Source organism: Pan troglodytes, chromosome 4 (assembly GCF_028858775.2).
Source record: "Pan troglodytes isolate AG18354 chromosome 4, NHGRI_mPanTro3-v2.0_pri, whole genome shotgun sequence".
NCBI classification, from domain to species: domain Eukaryota; kingdom Metazoa; phylum Chordata; class Mammalia; order Primates; family Hominidae; genus Pan; species Pan troglodytes.
In genome coordinates this window covers 151,498,799-151,518,068 of record NC_072402.2, presented here as the reverse complement: position 1 = coordinate 151,518,068, position 19,270 = coordinate 151,498,799, and the positions used below count along the sequence as shown (strand labels likewise).

The 19,270-nt window shown below is 42.3% G+C and overlaps 1 protein-coding gene across 7 annotated transcripts in view; it reads right to left on the bottom strand.

Annotated features, from left to right (window-relative positions):
- Positions 1-6,942: 6,942 nt before the first annotated feature.
- Positions 6,943-19,270, bottom strand: part of GRIA1 (glutamate ionotropic receptor AMPA type subunit 1) — a 343,495-nt gene continuing 331,167 nt past the window's right edge. For 3 of the 7 annotated variants that reach the window (XM_063811598.1, XM_054684727.2, XM_054684730.2), the window contains one exon: positions 6,943-11,764. In XM_063811598.1, coding sequence (XP_063667668.1) covers positions 11,474-11,764 — 291 coding nt within the window. In that variant the 3' untranslated portion in view covers positions 6,943-11,473. The remainder of the gene's footprint in view (positions 11,765-19,270) is intronic. The other 4 variants (XM_054684728.2, XM_063811597.1, XM_054684726.2 and 1 more) reach the window with 3 other exon arrangements.

Genomic DNA, 19,270 nt, shown 5'->3' with positions numbered 1-19,270 from the left:
GAGTAGTGACTCCCAAACATAAAATGTACAGTTGTTCTTAACATTTTGGGGAGCCCGTTGAGAGTCTTATCAACATATGGATACTCTTCCAGCAAAGAACAAGACAAAACCAAAATAAAAACAAAAGAACCTTTGAGATGACTAGGAGATAGCATCTTATTCTATAAAAGAGGGAACAGAGGCTTAGAGAAGAAAAGTGATTTGCTTGCCCAGTGGTGGTGATGAAGTAATAATAGACTATCTGGAATAATAATATTATCTATAGATTAATGGTTACAATAATGATGATGATGACAACAGCAACAGCAACTGCTATTTACTGAGTACATAACACGTTCAAGGCACTGCTCTAAGCACTTTACATGGATTATCTTGCTTAATTCTGACATCAACCCCGTGAAGCAATTATAATAATTAAAATGATTTATTTTATAGATGAGGAAACCCAGGCATACAGAGGCTTAAGAGCCAAGTATCACATAACTAGAAAGTGGCTGAGGTGGTAACAGAGCCCAAGCCTCTTGCCTTCTATTCCAGTACTCTTGTTGTACTACACAAGAGACAGAAGGAAGCTGGGCTCCTTGCCCTGGAATCCTGAAGCCTGCTGTCATTGATGGCTCACTTGTAGGAGTTGGGAGCATCCTCGTGTCAGTGTATCATGGCAGTATTTATCGCCAAAGGCCTCATAGATGGTGGAAATGCCCTCATCTGGGAGGTGGTTTCCCAGACATCACTTGTGGTGACACTTATAGATGAGACACATTTTCTTAACAAATAAGAATCTAATGGATTAGGTCTTATCTAATTATGCATTCTGCATTAAGCTGTAGCATCTCCCTGCCTCACGCTGCTGGCATAATTAAACTTAATGTACTTTTAATGATGCCTTCTTAACTCAAGCATTCACATGCGATTAGTGTCAAACAGGGATGAGCTGCCACAGGTCCAGGGGCTGTTTTTGACCAAGCCCCCTATAATAAGACTCAGGTTTAGATATGAATGATTCATTGATTTCTTTTCTTTTTTTTCTTTTTTTTTTTTTGGATACAGAGTTTCACCCTTGTTGCCCAGGCTGGAGTGCAATGGTGTGGTCTCGCTCAACTAATTTTTGTATTTTTAGTAGAGATGGGGTTTCACCATGTTGGCCAGGCTGGTCTCAAACTCTTGACCTCAGGTTATCTGCCTGCCTCGCCCTCCTAAAGTGCTGGGATTACAGGTGTGAGCCACCGCACCTGGCCCATTGAGTTCAAGGTTTGCAAATATTCGCCTGGGGGGGTAAAGGTGACTTGTAATGCTGGTCACCCTACTTTAAGTCAATAAACTGGCATCCTCTTCTAGCCTGGCTTAAATTCCAGGTCTCAGGTCACTGAAACCAGTATGCACTGTAAATTTTGTTTTGTTTAGACTGAGTTGTTGGATGGATAATGGGCATAGAAAAGGCTGGGGAGAAAATGTGTGAGGGAAAGGGCATTCATTGTATAGGGAGTCACATACCTAGGCTCTAGTAAGTTACACCCTCTCTTTGAGCCTCACTTTATCTGTAAAATGAAAGGGTTAAATTAAATGGCATTTAGGATTCTTTTCAGCTATAGAGATTGTTATTTAAATATGATCTCCCTGATGCTAGGCCCTCCCCTATCTCCAGTCCATCTTCCTTAATACTTCAACTAGTAACTTCCAAAACAACAGTGTATGTAACTCCCCATCCCTCAGAAATCCTCTATAACAGCAAAACTCACAGTGTTTATTGAGTACTTACTGTACCCCAGGCAATATATTTATCTTACCTTAGTATCAGCTGCCCTGTGAGGTTTGGTATTTCTCAGTTTTACTGATGAGGAAACTGTAAGTTAGATAAAAGGATTTTCCCAGCTCTGACAGCTGGAAAGTGGAGGAGCTGGGATTCAAAGTTTGTACTTAACCACAATGCTATGGCCCTTCTCAGGTGGTTGCTATTGCCAAGAGAAAAAATCCGCAGTTGAGACAGACATTCATAGCCCTCCTGATCTTGCCCCGGTTTAGTATTCCTTGCCTTATCTCTCCTCCCACCCTCCACTTGGTGTCCCCTCCTGCCACCCCTCGATGCCACTCTATTCATTGCTCCTCACATAGATCCTGGTGTTCGGCCTCTGTGTTCATGCTCAGGTTTTCCCCTCTGTGGGTCATGGACATCACTCTCTTGCACGATATTATCCCATCACAGCATCATGTGCCAGTTAGATCTCACCTCCGGTAAGATTCTTTTCTCAATTCCTCATGCTTCCTTCTCCTGATTTTCAAAGCACATTATTTTTATCTCTAATACAAGAAACGCTTTGGTGTGTTATAATTGAGTTATTCATTTATTCTCTATTACCTAATTTGATTGTGAACTGCAGAGGATAAGAGATGCATATTATGCCTCTCTTCTTCCCCCTGCACCAGGTATATAATTCTGTGCTTATCACATAGTTGACTCTGATGCAAGGATAATATTCAAAATAATTAACAATGGTTTGGCATGTGCACCGAACCATAAGAATGGATTCTGTCTATATTGGTGTTAATATGGAACACCAACCCTACTCTTATGTGTAGATTGAAATAGCCAATGGAAAGACTGCTAAGTGTAGTTCTTGTTTGTTCCATCGCACTTTACCATACCACTTCTGCACACTTCCATCCTGGTCCAAGGTGGTTTCCCTTCCAGGTACTTTCTCTTTCTGATCTCATCTTTGTTTTACTTACCGGACTGTAGACCTCTGTTACATTTCTGAGTCCTTCCAGCTGAAGCACCTTTGTTTTCCCTTTTTTTTTTTTTTTGCTTTTCAGACAGAGTCTCACTCTGTCACTCAGGCTGGAGTGCAGTGGCGCGATCTTGGCTCACTGCAACCTCCACCTCTTGGGTTCGAGTGATTCTCCCGCCTCAGCTTCCCAAGTAGCTGGGATTACAGGCACGTGCCACCACACCCAGCTAATTTTTGCATTTTTAGTAGAGATGGAGTTTCACCATATTGGCCAGGCTGGTCTTGAACTACTGGCCTCAAATGATCTGCCTGCCTGGACCTCCCAAAGTGCTGGGATTACAGGCATGAGCCACTGTGCCTGGCCTTGTACTCCCTTTCCCCTCTGGCACAGATGACTCTTCCCCCAGCTCTTCCCATAGCTGGCTCCTTCACATTGGTCAGCTGTCTGCTTAAACATCACCTTAGAGGGGCTCGCCTGACCATCTGGGTACAGCTTCTCTCCACTCCCCTTGAACAATATCTCGCATCATCCCGATTGTTTCTTTCAGAGCACTTACTACAATTTTTTTTGCTTATTGGCTTACTTATTAATTTTCTATCACTTATCAGAATGTATATTACATATGGGTATGGACATTGTCTGTCTTGCTCATAGCTATATCCCCAGCTGGTACACAGTAGGTGCTCAACAAACTCAATTATTTATTGAATAAATAAGTATACAAATGAATGCATGAATAAATGAATATCAAAGGGAACCTGTTTTATCTGAAAATCATTAGTACCGGAATACACAGGCCAGGCATTTGGGGCATACAGGGATGTACCAAGAAGCAAATCTGGTGAGGTACTTTGGTTGCAATGAAATCTCTCAAGTTGTCTTAGTGCCTGGGGGGATTTTGCTGGGAGAAGGCAAAGGGACTGTAGCTTAAAGTGGGAATTTTTTAGGATGTGAGACTGGGCTTGCTAAGCTCCTTTTGACTCTTCCTATGTCTCTGCATCTTTGCATGCACCTGCTTTATTCTTCTGTTGCTACCAAGTGTAGCCCTTTCTCACCCTCTGTGCTCTTCCAATTCCTCCGTAAATTTAGCTTGCACGTGGTTTGGACTTGCCATCTCCTAATTAAAATCTGATACCTCCTTTCACCATCTGGCTGCACTAGCAATTCTCTCACTTTTCCTACTCCTCATTCTTGAGGGACAGGCATGGATTGTTCAGTTCCTCTCTTGTTGCCAGGCCATAGGACACTGCCAGACAGCCCGGGGAATGGCTTTACTTGGGTTAATTTCAGGTTCTTTGGCAGCGGAGGTTGTAGGCAGGACAGATTTTCATTGGCCAGAGAGGAAGTGGGGTAATACAGTGGTATTGGGTATCAGAAAAAGGAAATATTATTTTGGGGGATCATTTATTCTTTTTCCCTCTATAGAAACCATTTTCATAAAACATAAATAAGCTACTTGGAAGTATCAAAGAGAAGACAGAAAAAAAAGTTTATTAAATACATACACAGAGGCCATAACTAAGTTCAAAGTTCTATTTGTCCTATATTAGAAGTTACATTTTGGTGGACAGCTGGGTCATTATTTAAATGCATTTGTCCTCATGTATTTAAAAGGCAACTGTGACTATTGCCCAGATTATCTGGCTTCAGCAACTTAAAAAAAATGATGTATTAATAACCGATTTTTCATTGTATGTTTTAAAAGAAAGTTAAATTTGAGTTTAGGGCTTGTATAACTAGGGCAGGCCATATCACAGCAATAAATAAATAAATCCAAACATGTAATGGCTCAACAAAATAAAGTTAATTTCTGGCTTACATAACAGTCAAAAGAAGTTCTGATGGGTGGGGGTTGCTGCTCCATGCTGTCAACCAATCATTAGCTGTATGAGAAAAAGAGCATTAAGTACCATGCATGGGGCTTTTTTGACGGTTCAGGTCTGGAAGTGGCGCTTATCTTTTCTGCTCATCTCTCATTGGCTAAACTCAGTCATGGGAAATGTAGTCCAGGTGTGTGCTTAGGAAGAAGAGAAAATGGACTTTTAGGAGGAAGAGAAAATGGACTTTATTGAGCAGCTTAAAATCTCTACCATTAAAAAAAGAAACAAATCTAGCATAAAAGATTTGGTGTTTTCTAAAATGTAGGAACACTGCTGCAAAATGTAATCATTTATTATCTACACCTTCATATAGTTTATTTCCTTTTTATATCTTTCTTGTTTAAGAATTTCAGAGGTGAGGGGGACCTAAAATTCAATGGCTCTTAATTGACAGATGAGGCCAGGGACATTTGCTTGGAATAATTCAACCTCATGTTGGGTTCTCTGCCATCTCACCTTCATTGCAGAAGGAACATCTAGTTGGAGAAATATCAGGATATGTGTTCGAAAGTCAGGAAGACACAAATTGAATATTGATTGATGATCATAAGCTATTGGCATTAGAAGGGGATGCAAACTGACCTTCACTCAAGGACTTTCCTCTGCAGCATCTTTGATGGTTGTCTGTGTTCTACTCCTTGAGGACACTCAAACCAAGTTACCTCCTTCTTTTATCTAACAACCCTTAGGAGAGTGTGGTGATTCTTAGGTAGTGTACTATGAAGTGCTGGGGTCTCAAGAAAAGGTTTCCAAGGTTATCACCTTGGGCTAGGTGGAGGGCTGAGCCAGGGTTGTGTTATGACTTTTGTGGTTCCCTTCCAGAGAAAATATTTAAAATTACTTTTTATGACTATTGGTATACAGATTAATATACTAATATTATATATTACAAGATTTTTTGACCTAAAAGTTTATCTTTTTCTTCTTATTTTGAAATAAACTAAACACACTTTGTGGGTTCCTAAAAGTATTATGGGTCATCGGCACTGCACTCACTTTGCCTCATGGATTTTCCCCAGGGCTGAGCTTCTCCACCATCCCTATAGGAGATGCTAACAAAGTGAAAAATGTATGTCTTAGAATTGATAAGAATCAACATCTCAAATCATAGATGAGAAAACTTGGGTGTAAGAGAGTGACTCACAAGGCTATTTAGTAGGTAACCTCACAGCCTGGACGACTCTTTCCACATCCCATGTCTTTCCATTTATCCATGTATTAATTCATTCACACATTCTCTATTTAGTGAGATCTATACTGTGTCAGTTGCAATACACCACAGCATCCCATATACTACATGATCCTTAGGGGTAGGGCAAGTATTATTATCCACAGATGGGCTAACTTGGACTTAGAGAGGCTGGGCATGAGGTTTCTCCACAGTCTTCTTGTTGCAGAGAACAAGAATACAAGTTTTGTTATGCCACTTCCTCGTCCCACTGCCCACTTCAGCCTGGTATAATGAACAACTTTTATTTTTTAAAGATCTTGGATCATTGAGACGCATGACCAGCTTCAATTTCTGTGTCATCTGATTAATAAAATGTAACATGGAAGGCACCCAGCACAGTCATTACCATCTGTTTACTTTAAAAGTAGCCACCATTGGATCACTTGAAGTCAGGAGCTCGAGACTAGCCTGGCCAACATGATGAAACCCTGTCTTTACTAAAAATACAAAAATTAGCCAGGCGTGGTGGCATGTGTGTGTAGTCCCAGGTACTTGGGAGGCTGAGGCAGGAGAATCGCTGGAACCTGGGAGGTGGAGGTTGCAGTGAGCCAAGATTGTACCATTGCATGCCAGCCTGGGCGACAGAGTGAAACACCATCTCAAAAATAAATAAATAAATGAGTGAAAATTAAAAATAAAAGTATCCCCCATGCTTGGGTGGTACATATGTACCCAGTGCCATTAGTACTTCTGTCATCCCCAGTTTACCGATGGGAAAACCAAGCTTCAGCGAGGCTCTCAAGATTTGAACCCAGCCTGTCTGACTCCTGCCTTCCCATTGTTAATTGTTGAACTCTTCTACCTCCCTTTTCCTGGTTCTCTTCAGCACTTTCCCTTAGAAAAGTTTCCTTTTTCTAGTTTTGAATCCTACAATGAAGCATATAGGAGATTATTCAGCTGTCTAATCATTCTTTATGGATCAGTCAGCACTTATTCATCAGGAAAGTTTAGAATCTCACCTACCACCCAAATCAGCAGGTCCTGAGTGGTCGAGGAGAGCAAAGTTCATTTGCACCCCCTCCCCAACCTTCCCCCCACCCCCCCACCCCCAACCGTGGCTCCTGGGTGGTCAATCCCACAGAGTCCTCCTACCAGCCAAATGCCCCATGGGCTTTCTTCCCTCAGTTACTGAGTAGCACACACTGGAATCCCTTTTCTTGAAACCACTGCAGCTGGTGGTGATTAAAATAATGCATTCATAAAGAAGTCTTTTTATTTCTAAGTCTAAGGTAATTTTCAAGATAGTGAAGTGTTACAGCAAAGATTTAGATGCGTAAGTATGCACATATGTGTTTTTAATCACACACAAAGGAGCCTGAAAGGATTCTCTTCGAAGTAGAAACAGCGGTCCCTCCTGGAGTATGGAGTGAGAACGGGGGAGGTCCAATCTTTACGAGACATATTTCTATATAGTTTTCATTTTTTTTCAGTGGACAATTGCTTGTTTAATTAAAGAAATTAAACACTAAGAAAGATTGTGCTATGAAGAAATGGTTATGATCTTGGGTAAAATCCCACAACCTCTCTGGGTTCTGGTTTTCTCATTTACAAAATGAGAAATTAAATGATCTCTGAGGGCCCTACCAAGGCACTAATATTCTTCAATTCTTTCTACTTTGTTTTATAAAGCACATTCTTTGTTGACCGGTGGAATCACCAGCAGGTATAGGGGACTGCTGTAATTTGCTTTTTAAGAGTAAATAAACTTATGGACTCAATTTCTTCTGCTCCCACAAGCTATGCAGCATTGCATCTGGCTCATTCATTTCACAGATACTTATTGAGCACATGCTGTGGACCAGAGAGGATTCTGGGTGCAAGGGGCAGAGCAGGGAACAAGAAAACAAGGTCCCTGCACTCATCAGAAAACAAACACAAAGATAAAGATGTCATAGTCATTACAGATTATGATGACTGGCATGAAGGGACCAAAGGTGTATGGAGAGGGTGCTCAGAGAAGCCTTTCTGAAGAGGAGACATTTGAGCTGACATTCGAAGGATCAGAATGAGCAGGTGTGCAAATAGCTGCAGAAAGGGCATTCCAGGAGGAGGGGCAAGTGCAAGGGCCTGGAGATGGCTTGGAGGAAGAGAGAGGTTGGTGAGGCTGGAAAACAATAAGCCAGAAGGAGAGTGAGATGAGTGAGCTCGGAGGGTAGGCAGGGCCGGGTCCTGCACACTAATGCTCTTGGGGGACCAAAAGTTAGATTCCACTCTAAGAGCAGCAGAAGTTGATGAAAGATAGCAGGAGAGTGATGTGCTCTGATAAGGCTGTCATCAGTGGGGGTGGGGAGGAGTGGAAGGACTCCAGATATATTTTGAAATAGAACTGAAACGTCTTAGCAATGGAGTAGATTAGGAGACAGAATAAAAGGGATGAATGAACAATATCATGGAAGTAAGTGGCCACCCTAACCAGAGTCCTGCCAGGGAGCCCCAGTCAAGGGTCAGGACTCAGATAAAATGTTATTTTGTTTAAGCACAGTGTTCCTGCTTTATTTGTAGGGTTGAGGATGGAGGCGCTATAAAATATGGAACTGAGCTCGCAGAGCTGAAAGGGCATTTTTAGGCTGGTGATATACACATGCAAGGGGCAGCTACACTCTAAAAAAATGCCTGCGAATTTGATGACAATCCTATTGAGATGTGGCATCTTCATCCCCTTACCTTGAATCTAGGTGAGCTTGTAACTGCTTTGACCAGTAAAGTATGATGGAAGCTATGCCATGTGCTAAGTGTTGCCACCCATTTGAGGGTGGGTCATAAAAAGTATTCCTTGTTCATGGGAGTACCCTTGCTTGGAGCCTGAACTGCCGTGACTACCTAGGAACTGCCATGCTGTGAGGAAGCCCAAGTCATGTGGAGAGGCCACATGCAGGGTAAGTGGCAGACCAAATCTTCACTTCATCCCAATGCAGGTACCAGACAGGAGGGCAAAGAAACCTCTAGAAAATTCCTGTGTGTGTGTATGAGTCATGCTTGTGAAACTTTGAGTCTTCCCACCTCAGTCCCAGACACTGTGGCACAGAGAAGAGATGTCCCTGCCATGCCCTGTCCACTTCTGGACCCACAGAATTTGGCTACTTCACTGAGTTTTGGTGCAAGTTTGTTACACAGTAATGAAAATGAGAACAGCCATCTGGGTGGGTTGGTAAGTCCCTAATTGGAATGTTTAGGAGGTCTGGATTTTAGTCCTGGATTGACCACAGTATCACTTCTTTTAGGTTTTGATTCTAAGCACAGATATTTATGCCATTTGGGGGCTTGATGTTAACTTCCCTTGATGCTAGTCTAAATGGTCCAGGAGGAAAGAAAACAGTTTGGGCATCCTGAACCCTGGTATCTGCGTAAGTGGTGGCCTCTGTGGGTGGTGCTTTGTTAGATGCAGAATCAGCCTGTGAAGTCAGCTCAGACTGTCTCAGCTGTTGCAGGGCGGCGTATTTATTGCCTTCCTCTCTTCTCATAATTCCTCTCAAGGATCTTGGGCCTTGGAAACAAATGTCATGGGAGGCTGTTGGAATTCTGGACTCTCTGCCAGCAACTTAGCCTGAGACATTGGACAAGTTCTTTTTCTTCTTTGGGACCCAGTTCCTTATTTGTGAAATAAGGATTTGGACAAAACAAGAGCTAAATAGCTTTCATTTGTTTATTTTTGCATGAGAGCCAGTTGAATAAAGTAAAATTATGAAAGGTTTGAAGTTTTGAGAAACATTTCTCTTTTTTCCCTTGAATTCAAAATAAAATGGCTTTTTGAGAATGAAAAGCCACACTGAGCTACTTAACTCCTTCTTTTCCATCATAACTAACATTGACTAGATATGAGATTTAGGGTATGCCAGGCATTGTGCAAAGAGCTTTATATTCTTGAGGTCATTTAGTCAACCCTTTGTGGTAAGCACTGTCATACCCATTTCATAGATGAGAGAGCAGAGGCTTGGAAAGGTTAACTAACTTCTCAGTGTTATCCAACTGCCAGGATTTGAAGGCAAGACTCCATATTCTCCACTCTTAGCTAGCATGCTGTCCTGCTTTCGGCTCATCCCCAAACATGAAGACCTTTTCCAGAGCTTGTGCTTTGTAATTTTTGAGATTTTCGTGGGCCCCTCCTTCAAGAATGACTTCATCAATGGCCCTGGAGAAGAGCTAGGACTCAGGAGGGTGGAGCCAGGTCTTCCTGACCACCAACTTCCACCTGCTTAACAAAACATCCAGGCAAAGTGCAGATGTGGGGCTTCCTCAGCACTCTGTGTCCTGGCTGAGCTCCAACCTCTGAGAATGACAGTGACAGAGGCACCTGCTACCACACCACCTGCTTTTTTCTTGCTGCATTTCCTAGACCACTTCCTCTTTGAGGACAGGGACCCTTTTCCCAAAATATCGAATTCCTAATGAATGAACAGAACAGAGCAGATGATGGCCTCTCACATTGGGTGACTTCCAAAACCCGGTAGTCTCATGGTTAGAGGGTCAGGAGCTGGAGTCCCACAGATTTGGACCCAGATTTTAACTCTACCTTTTATAATTTTCAATCTTGTGCAAGTTACTTGTTTACTCTTGGCCTTAGTTTCTTCATCTGTAACATGAGGATAATCACAGTATCTCTCTTTTTTTTTTTTTTGACACAGAGTCTCGTTCTATCACACAGGCTGGAGTGCAGTGGTGCGATCGTGGCTCACTGCAAGCTCCACCTTCACGCCATTCTCCTGCCTCAGCCTCCTGAGTAGCTGGGACTATAGGCGCCCACCACCATGCCTGGCTAATTTTTTGTATTTTTAGTAGAGATGGGGTTTCATCGTGTTAGCCAGGATGGTCTTGCTCTCTAGACCTCGTGATCCGCCCACCTTGGCCTCCCAAAGTGCTGGGACTACAGGCGTGAGCCACTGTGCCCGGCAAGCACAGGGTTCTTAAGAGGATCAAATGGCATAGTGATACAAAGTGCTTAATTAACACTGTGCTCATTAAATATGAGCTGCTGTCTTCTTTCTCTTCTTGAAGATGAGGGAGTTGGTGATGTTGAGATATCTGGGGGTTACCTTGGGGTAAAGTGACAAACTGAAGCATCACTAGAATGCAGAGGAGGAACCCAAACTGTGGAAATAATAATAACAATAATGCTACCTTACAACCAGTATAGCATGCTGCAGATTACAAATATTCTTGCATGTACAATACAGAGACATACACACATACATACATATAGCCTTAGTTGACCCTTAACATGACCCTGGAGAATGAGGAAATCATGTCACATGATGTATTACTACTATTAAAAAATTTTTTAGAGATGGGGTCTTGTTATTTTTTTAGAGATGGGGGTGGCCCAGTTCTGGTCTTGAACTCCTGGGCTCAAGTGATCCTCTTTCCTCAGCCTCTTGAGTAGCTGGAATTACAGATGCGAACCACCATACCTGGCTACACAAGGTATTACTGAACATTGTGGAGATGTTTATCTTAAAAAAGTCTGAGCAGGCTAAGTGTGAACCCAGTTACCTGAAGGAGGTTGGTGAGTATGCATGTTCCTGGAAGAATGCAAGCAAGAGGCATGTTAAGATAGTGACCCTCCAGCTGTTGTAACTGTGAGAGTTCAAGATTCTGGGAACTTGTGTATGATTAACCCAAGATGTAGAAAATGGTAATCCTAAGTCCTGGGCATATGCGGTCTCTCTTCACCTTTCCCTTCCTGGCACAGGCATGGCTTCACGTTCATAAAAAGATTAGAGCAGCAGGAAGTCATTTCTGTGGGGTTGGGGCAGCAAGTCTCCTGTGATCTTCTGGCTTGAATTCCACATATGCTTCTTGCCACTGTTGGTCCTACTGGGCTGGATTGAGAGAGGGATGGGCAGAGATGGCTCATGCTGCTGCCAGAGAGGCAGGGGGCAAGGGAAAGTGTGAGCTTCAGCAGTGTGCTAGCCAGTGGGACAGGAGAAAGCTGTAGGATAGATGAGAAAAGAGCAAATGAACTCGCCTGCAGGTGGGCTGATCACACCCTGTGGGGGTGGGGAAGGCCAAGTTGAAAGGAAATGACACTGCTGACACCTCTCTCAGGGGAATAGGGGGAAGGGCTTCTGCAGATTTGACCATTTAATGAGTCTTCGTTTTCTGCAGCAAGGAAAGCGCTACATGTAGAGAATTTGAAAGCACAATCCTTCTGAGATATAGTCCTTGCATTAAGTCATCTATTATTAATTCATTAATTTATTGAGTACTGAATATGTGCTGGGCTTGGTGAGAGAGTGGAGTAGGAAGATTTCTGGAGCTGTAGTTAAAAGTTCTGGGTTGGCCTTGGGCAACCCATTAAATCCCTCCGAGCCTGTGTTTCCTCATCTGTAAAATGGGGATATTGGTGCCCACCCTTTGCCCTCATAAAGTTATTGTGAGACTAGAATGAGGCTAGATGTGCAGAAAATATTTTGCAAACTGGCCTTGCTGCAGCTCTCTCTTCAGTGGGTATGGGAGAAATATGAAGATAAATAACTGGTTTTTATTGTAAATCCATATTTTTGAAAAATGGACCATGAGTTAGTTTACAAGGTCATTATTCTAGAGTTTTTTGTTTTCTGGAGATGGAGGTCTCACTATGTGTTGCCCAGGCTGGAGTGCCATGGCTATTCACAGGCACAATCGTATTGCACTACAGCCTGGAACTCTTGGTCTCAAGCAATTCTCCTGTCTTAGCCTCCCAAGTATCTGGGACTGTAGGTGCATACCACCATGCCCTGCTTCATTCTGGACTATTAACGAAGATTCAGCATTTACCTTTCTGCCAGGCTGGGAAAGTCCAGAGCTAGATAACTTTGAAATCTAAACCTGACTCTACCAATTGACAGTTCTGTGACATTGGGCAAGTTAACCTTTCTGAGCATCACAAGTGAAAATGCAGATACCAATACCTGCCTCACAGACCATTCTTATGGACATTAAAAGAGAGAGCATATCATTGCCATCAGGCACAGGGCCTGGCTTATAGAAATTCACCTCTACCTGATTGTGACCTCTTGGTGCCCCAGCAGCTGTATCATCTGGAATTCTTCTGATTAATATTCTTTAAGTATATTTATTATTATACAGAGGACAGATAATACACAATTAGGGGAAATGGCAGCACCATCTCTCTTTGCATGTCCTTCAGAGAAATGCAAGGGTTCTTGGTAACTCCTTAGAAGACATTCACTGCAGTCACCTGGAGGGCTGTCCTTGAGGCATTCTGTTGAACAGAATTTTCCCCACCTCCTTAAATTTCTAGTGAACAGAATTTTCCACACCTCCCTAAATTTCTAGTGATGGAACAAGAACATCTGTCCTGTCAGATCATCCTTCAATTCGGTTCTACCTGCAACCAATATTAGTTTCCTTCTCTTCACTTTTTTATATGTAGGGACAGCTCTTGGCCAATTACATCTTCAAGTTAACTGATGCATGTTTTTACTCTTTTCCTCCATGTAAGGGATATCAATCACATCCCCAGCAACTGTCTGTCATTCTCATTTGGCAGAGTGTAGAGACCATCATGAGTCAGGATGTTCATATTTTAGCTCCAGCTCATCCACTTTTGCTTGTGTGACTTTGAACAAGTCTCTTGATCTTTCTAAACTTCAGGTTTTTAATTTATAAAATAGGAAGAATAATCTCCACTCCATCCATATTCAGAACATTGCTGTGGACCAAGACAGATGACAGTTATGAAAAAGTTTTATGGCTATGGAATTCTGTGGCAATGTGAAAGATGATTATTCCAGAGCAATCATCACTCTAAGTAAAATAATCAAATGTAGTGAGTGGAATTTTGTGTATGAGTCAACACATGGTACAGATTTTTCAGGGGCTTTTTAAAGCACTAAACTGCAGGTTGGCCTTGCTGGCCTGTGTATTAGTATAATTTGCGTCTGTCATTTTTCTGTTTCTACACTCTCATTTGTCTATGCAACCTCCCTCAAGTCCTCATGGAATGTATGCATTTAGTGTGTTTTTTAACAACAGTGGAAACACAGTTAATGTAAAGTTGATAGCCAACTGTAGGTGTCCAGTCTCTGCTGCAGAATAAAAGTAAACATGAACAATAAAAACTCCCCTTCTCTCCCTGAAATGATTCAAAGGGAGAGAGAAAAGTGAGAGTAGGGAGAGGCTCTCTGCTAATAGACTATTTTCCAAAGGATGAAGAAAATAAAATTTTATGGACAGAAAGGCACCCCTTTGTGGACTTATTTATTGTATCCTTAACACCAAATCTTTTTCAGAAAGCTTTCAATTATTTATGAGTTAACACTCACAGCCCCTGCTCCAGCCCCTAGGAGGGGATTCTGTCCTCTGACAGCAGAGGAGAAAATGGAGGCTGACAGGAGTCAGGATGGTGACATTGGAGCCTCAATACACACACATGGATCTGGACATGAAAAGTTTGAATTCGATCAATCTCATTTGAAACCATTTGCTAACTATGGAAGCAACTGGTTGTATCTCAAACGCTGACTTCCTTTTTCTTAGTTATACGGTTTATGGCTTGTCACTGATTGATGGATCAGAATTCCTTTGGTTATTTGAGATGGAAATCTAACTCAAAGCAACTAGGCAGAATAAACAATCGATTAGTTCATGTCCCTGGGAAATCTGGTTAAGGGGGCCGATCTCTGGAAAATCAGGTCCAGAGACTCACATGCCATCAGGACTTTTTCCCACCGTTATGAATTTTGGATAAGTTATCTTTGCTCTTTCTTACTGTAGAGAGGCTTTCTCTACATGATTTAGAAGATACCCTTGGATACTTTTTGCTTGGATTCAAAAGTAAGACCTCCCTCTCATTTGATCTCCAGATTTAAAAATCCTGGAGACGGATTCTAATTGGCCCAAATAGGGCCATATGATCATATGTAGCTCAATCATTTAGGCCAGTGCAAAACGATCCTAATTGGCCCAACTTGGGCCATATGATCATATATAGCCCAGTCACTGTGGCCAGTGCAAAAAGCAACTATAGTTGCTTTGGCCAGAGTTGTGGGTGGGGCAGGGGACTAAGACTGGCAGTACAAACAGGATCACATGATTTGAGCTCCTTCCCAAAGGGAGGAATGCCCTGTTGCCAAAATCCACAGATATCTACTACCAGTATTATACTGTTTTTTTTTCCTAATGGTTTTCCAATGCCTGAGAAGCTAGTTTCTATATCATTACTAAATGGGGTCTAACCAGTTCATTAAGCTGATTACTCAATCAAATTGAATTAATAGCATCTTTTTCTTTCTTTCCTAAATGAGTTTGTATATGAAGACAAGATCTCCAAGTCACAATGCATTTTTTTTAAAGAAAAATCAAAATGATTTTTTTTTTCTGATCAGGTTTCAAAGCAAGATGGAGAAAAGGATAAGGAGTTATTTTATTTTTCTAGCATATTTATATAAATATCAGTTTAATAAAATCACTTCTTACTCCTGGAATCATTTAGATAACTACCTAATCTTCTGCTTCAAACTCTAGATACATTCAGAGTATCAGGCTTCTCTGCTGAATAGCCACTTTTGCTGTCTTTCATGACTATTTTTTAGGTGTACACACTAAAACAAAGGCTTCCCAACTGTAAAATTGTGAACTTTGCCTTCAACATCCTCTAATGGTGAATTCTTTTCTTACCTTCCTGCTCATTTACCCTATCCTTCAAGTGCCTCTCTATAATTTCTTTCTTTCTTTCTTTTTTTTTTTTGAGACGGAATCTCCCTCTGTTGCCCAGGCTGGAGTGCAGTGGTACAATCTCAGCTCACTGCAACCTCCACCTCCCAGGTTCAAGCGATTCTTCTGCCTCAGCCTCCCGAGTAGCTGGGACTACAGGCGCACACCACCACACCAGGCTAATTTTTGTATTCTTAGTAGAGATGGGTTTCATCATATTGGCCAGGCTGGCCTTGAACTCCTGACCTGGCAATCTGCCTGCCTCGGCCTCCCAAAGTGCTAGGATTACAGGCATGAGCCACTGCGCCTGACCTATAATTTCTATTAAAAGCTATTATTAAGAAAACACCTTGTAACAGGTATATAGGGCAAGTTTGACTTTGCCAGATATTTTTGCGTACCAAGTGCATTTACAAAGAAACTTAACAAACTTTGTGGAATAAAAGGCTTTGTCTTGGATAAGGAATTTGGGGTGATACAGTAAACATTAAGGAAATGTTTTTGGTTGGGGGAAATTTGGTCATGATCCTGAAGTCCCACTAGCTAGGCATTTGCCTACTCTATTGAGATTTGAGTCTAGTCTTAGTTACAGCTTTCAGCGGCCTCTCTCTAAAACACCTTCCTTAGATCATGGCTCAGTTTATCTAGATACCCTCAAGTAACTCTACAAAAGTAGGAAGAAAAGCCAGATGTTGAGTTTTAGGATTGTTTAAATGTGAGAAAACCTCTTTCTTACATGCAGAGTACCCTGGACTTTGAGCCAGGAGAGCTAGCTTCTAGCTAGTCTCACTAGGAACTTATGTGACCCTAGGCAAGTCACTCATTCTCTAAGGTTTCAAGTTCATTTATTATATTATAAAATATAGTTGGATAAAATAATGATTAGATCATTTCTAACATCCCATTCAACTCTTAAAGACTTTTCTGAGTCTTCGTTCATTTATTTAAAACATTTGTCCAGTCGAAATGCTACTATCTCTTTCCAAAGATATTGTGAGCATGAAGTCAGACCATGTATGTAAAATGCCCAGCGCAGTGTAGATGTTCAACAAATAGCAGTGGTAATGTTTATAGCTATTAATTATTCTACCACATAGTTCCAGTGGCTTGGTATTTATGGACAGATTGTGTGTGCTGTTTTCTTTGTTGGTTTGTAACGACAGCCTTACTGTGGTAATAGTCCAAACACTTACATGTAGAGCCCTTACAAGCACTAAAGGAGACCCTACCATGTGGTACATATAATATATTATTGTCAACATTTCCCATGGGCCAAAAAGCCTACAATTATTCTGGAATTGAGGAGAATGTTCTGCTATACCAATGAAGGCAGATATGTCGCAAAGAAGCTTCCCTTCTTCATCTTGTGCTCAGGGTGATTTATAAATCCATCATGGTTCCCTTTTTTTTTTGAGACAGAGTCTTGCTCTTGTTACCCAGCTGGAGTGCTATGGCACAATCTTGGCTCACTGCAAGCTCCACCTCCTGGGTTCATGCCATTCTCCTGCCTCAGCCTCCTGAGTAGCTGGGACTGCAGGTTCCCGCCACCACACCCGCCTAATTTTTTGTATTTTTAGTAGAGAGGGGGTTTCACCGTGTTAGCCAGGATGGTCTTGATCTCCTGACCTCGTGATCCGCCCACCTCAGCCTGCCAAAGTGTTGGGATTACAGGCTTGAGCCACCGCGCCCGGCCCACCGTTCCCTTTTATTGAGTATAGACTGGGCTCAGAATCCTCCTCAACACAGTGCCTTTGTTAGTGCAACACCCACTGGGGCCCTGGTAGTTACTGGCTCCTTGTCTGGTGACTTTCTTACATAATCAAGCAGTGCCATCCACAGGTGGCAGGTCTTCCCCCTTCTGGTAGCATCCTTCTGGGGCTTTTTACTGGAAACTATCAAGTGGACAGATGGCTTCTAGTAATCTGTTATGTGAGTTCCTGTGTTGTAGGAATTACATAAAATCTAGGTGGCTAAAGTTCTGCTTCTACTTCTGAGCCTCAGTTTGCACACATATAGAATTAGGATGGTGATCCTGCCTCATAGAGTTGCTGCCATGAGGGTTAAATGAGAGGAAAGGTGGAGTGCCTTGCATAGTACCTGGCACATAATAGATGCCTACACTGTGCTAGTTTCTTGCTAAGCTTAATACCTGATACATACATGAATTTCTTTTTCAGCTCCAGAAACTTCAACAACTCCTTATTTCATGACGAATTAAGCATCAGCTCCCCATGTCCAGTCCAGCCTTCTCTTTTATTGCTCTCCTTGGCAATGTGGTGCCAGCTACATTGAGTACTCACACTTTCCCAAAGAAACCTTGCCTATTTCCGTCTCCATGCCTTAGCATTTCAGCTCTACCTCTCTCATTCATTATGTCATTCAATGAATACTGATTGAGGAATTATTACATGCCAGACATTGTGCTGGGCAGAGAAGGTCCCTCTTCTTGTGAATACTTATTCTAGATGCAGGCAGGGAAGAGAACAATAAGCAAGTAAACAAGATATTATTAGGTGGCGATGAGTAATGCAAGAGTGAGTAACCTTAGAGCCAGTTTAGATAGGGTGGACAGGAAATGCCATCTGAGGAGATGACATTTTGCATTACCATGTGGATGGATGGGGAGCCAGCCTCACAAAGATCTAGGTGAAGAGGGTTTCAAGCTGAGAAAACAGCAAAAAGTGCTGAAGTGGGACTGTTCTTGGCATGTTTGAGGAACAGGACAGAAGCTGGAGTAGCTAAAAAACAGAGATCAAGGGAAGAGGGGTATAGATGGTCATGTAATCCAAGGTCAGAGGACCTTCTTCAGAGACTGGACACAAGAGGATGATGGCATTTGGAAGATGACCCAGGCACTTTGCCTTTATTCCCATCTGGCACGTACCAGGTCGAAACTTGTGTTTTACTTAGTGGTGCTTATGTGTCTCATTTTTCCTTCCTGACTGTCAACTCTCCAAGGGACAGGTCTATCACTTATTTGTCTCATTCTCCATGACATCTACTTGTGGACATGGGTGCTCATTACCTATGTTTGTTAGAACGATGCATGTATATTATTCTGGGATAAAAGTAAAAGTGAAGCTTATTCAGTCTCTTGGGGGAAGGGAGGGCTCACCGATAAGTCTCTAAACTTGTTCTGGCTGCAGAGGCACCTGGCAAAAAGAGCTGGGAGACTGGGAAGAGCATAAACCACATTTGCAGGCAAAGTCCCCTGCTCTCTCTTGAGCCACGTTGTTAGGTCTGTCTGATTGCCTGATTGAACCTCTGACCTTGGCTTCTCTAGCCTGTCTATGTATAGGGCCGAACTCTTCTGACTGCAGCTTCCTTCGCTAAACTCAACTTCTTACTTGCCTAAATTCATGTTAAGTGTTCATCTTCTCTGAAGGTTTACCTGATTTAGGATCTTCATCCTGCTCCTATTCAGCCTTATCTGGTCATTGTCCACATCCCAACATGCTACTGGGATGCTATAATTACATAAGACACGATTTCTCAGCCTTGGCACTATTGACACCTTGAGCTGCATAGTTCTTTGTTTTGTGGGGCTTCCCCGTGCATTGTAGGCTATTTAGCAGCACCCCTGGTCTCTATCCACTAAATGCCAGTTGCAACTCCATTCCCCAGTTTTGATAACCCAGAATGTCTCCAGGTATTGCTAAATGTCTCCTGGGCACAAAAGCGCCCGTGGTTGAGAATTACTGAAAAACAGGATCTTAGATATTGTTAGATTTATCTTCTTCCCTTCGTTTCACAGACTAGGACACTGAGGCCAAAAGTA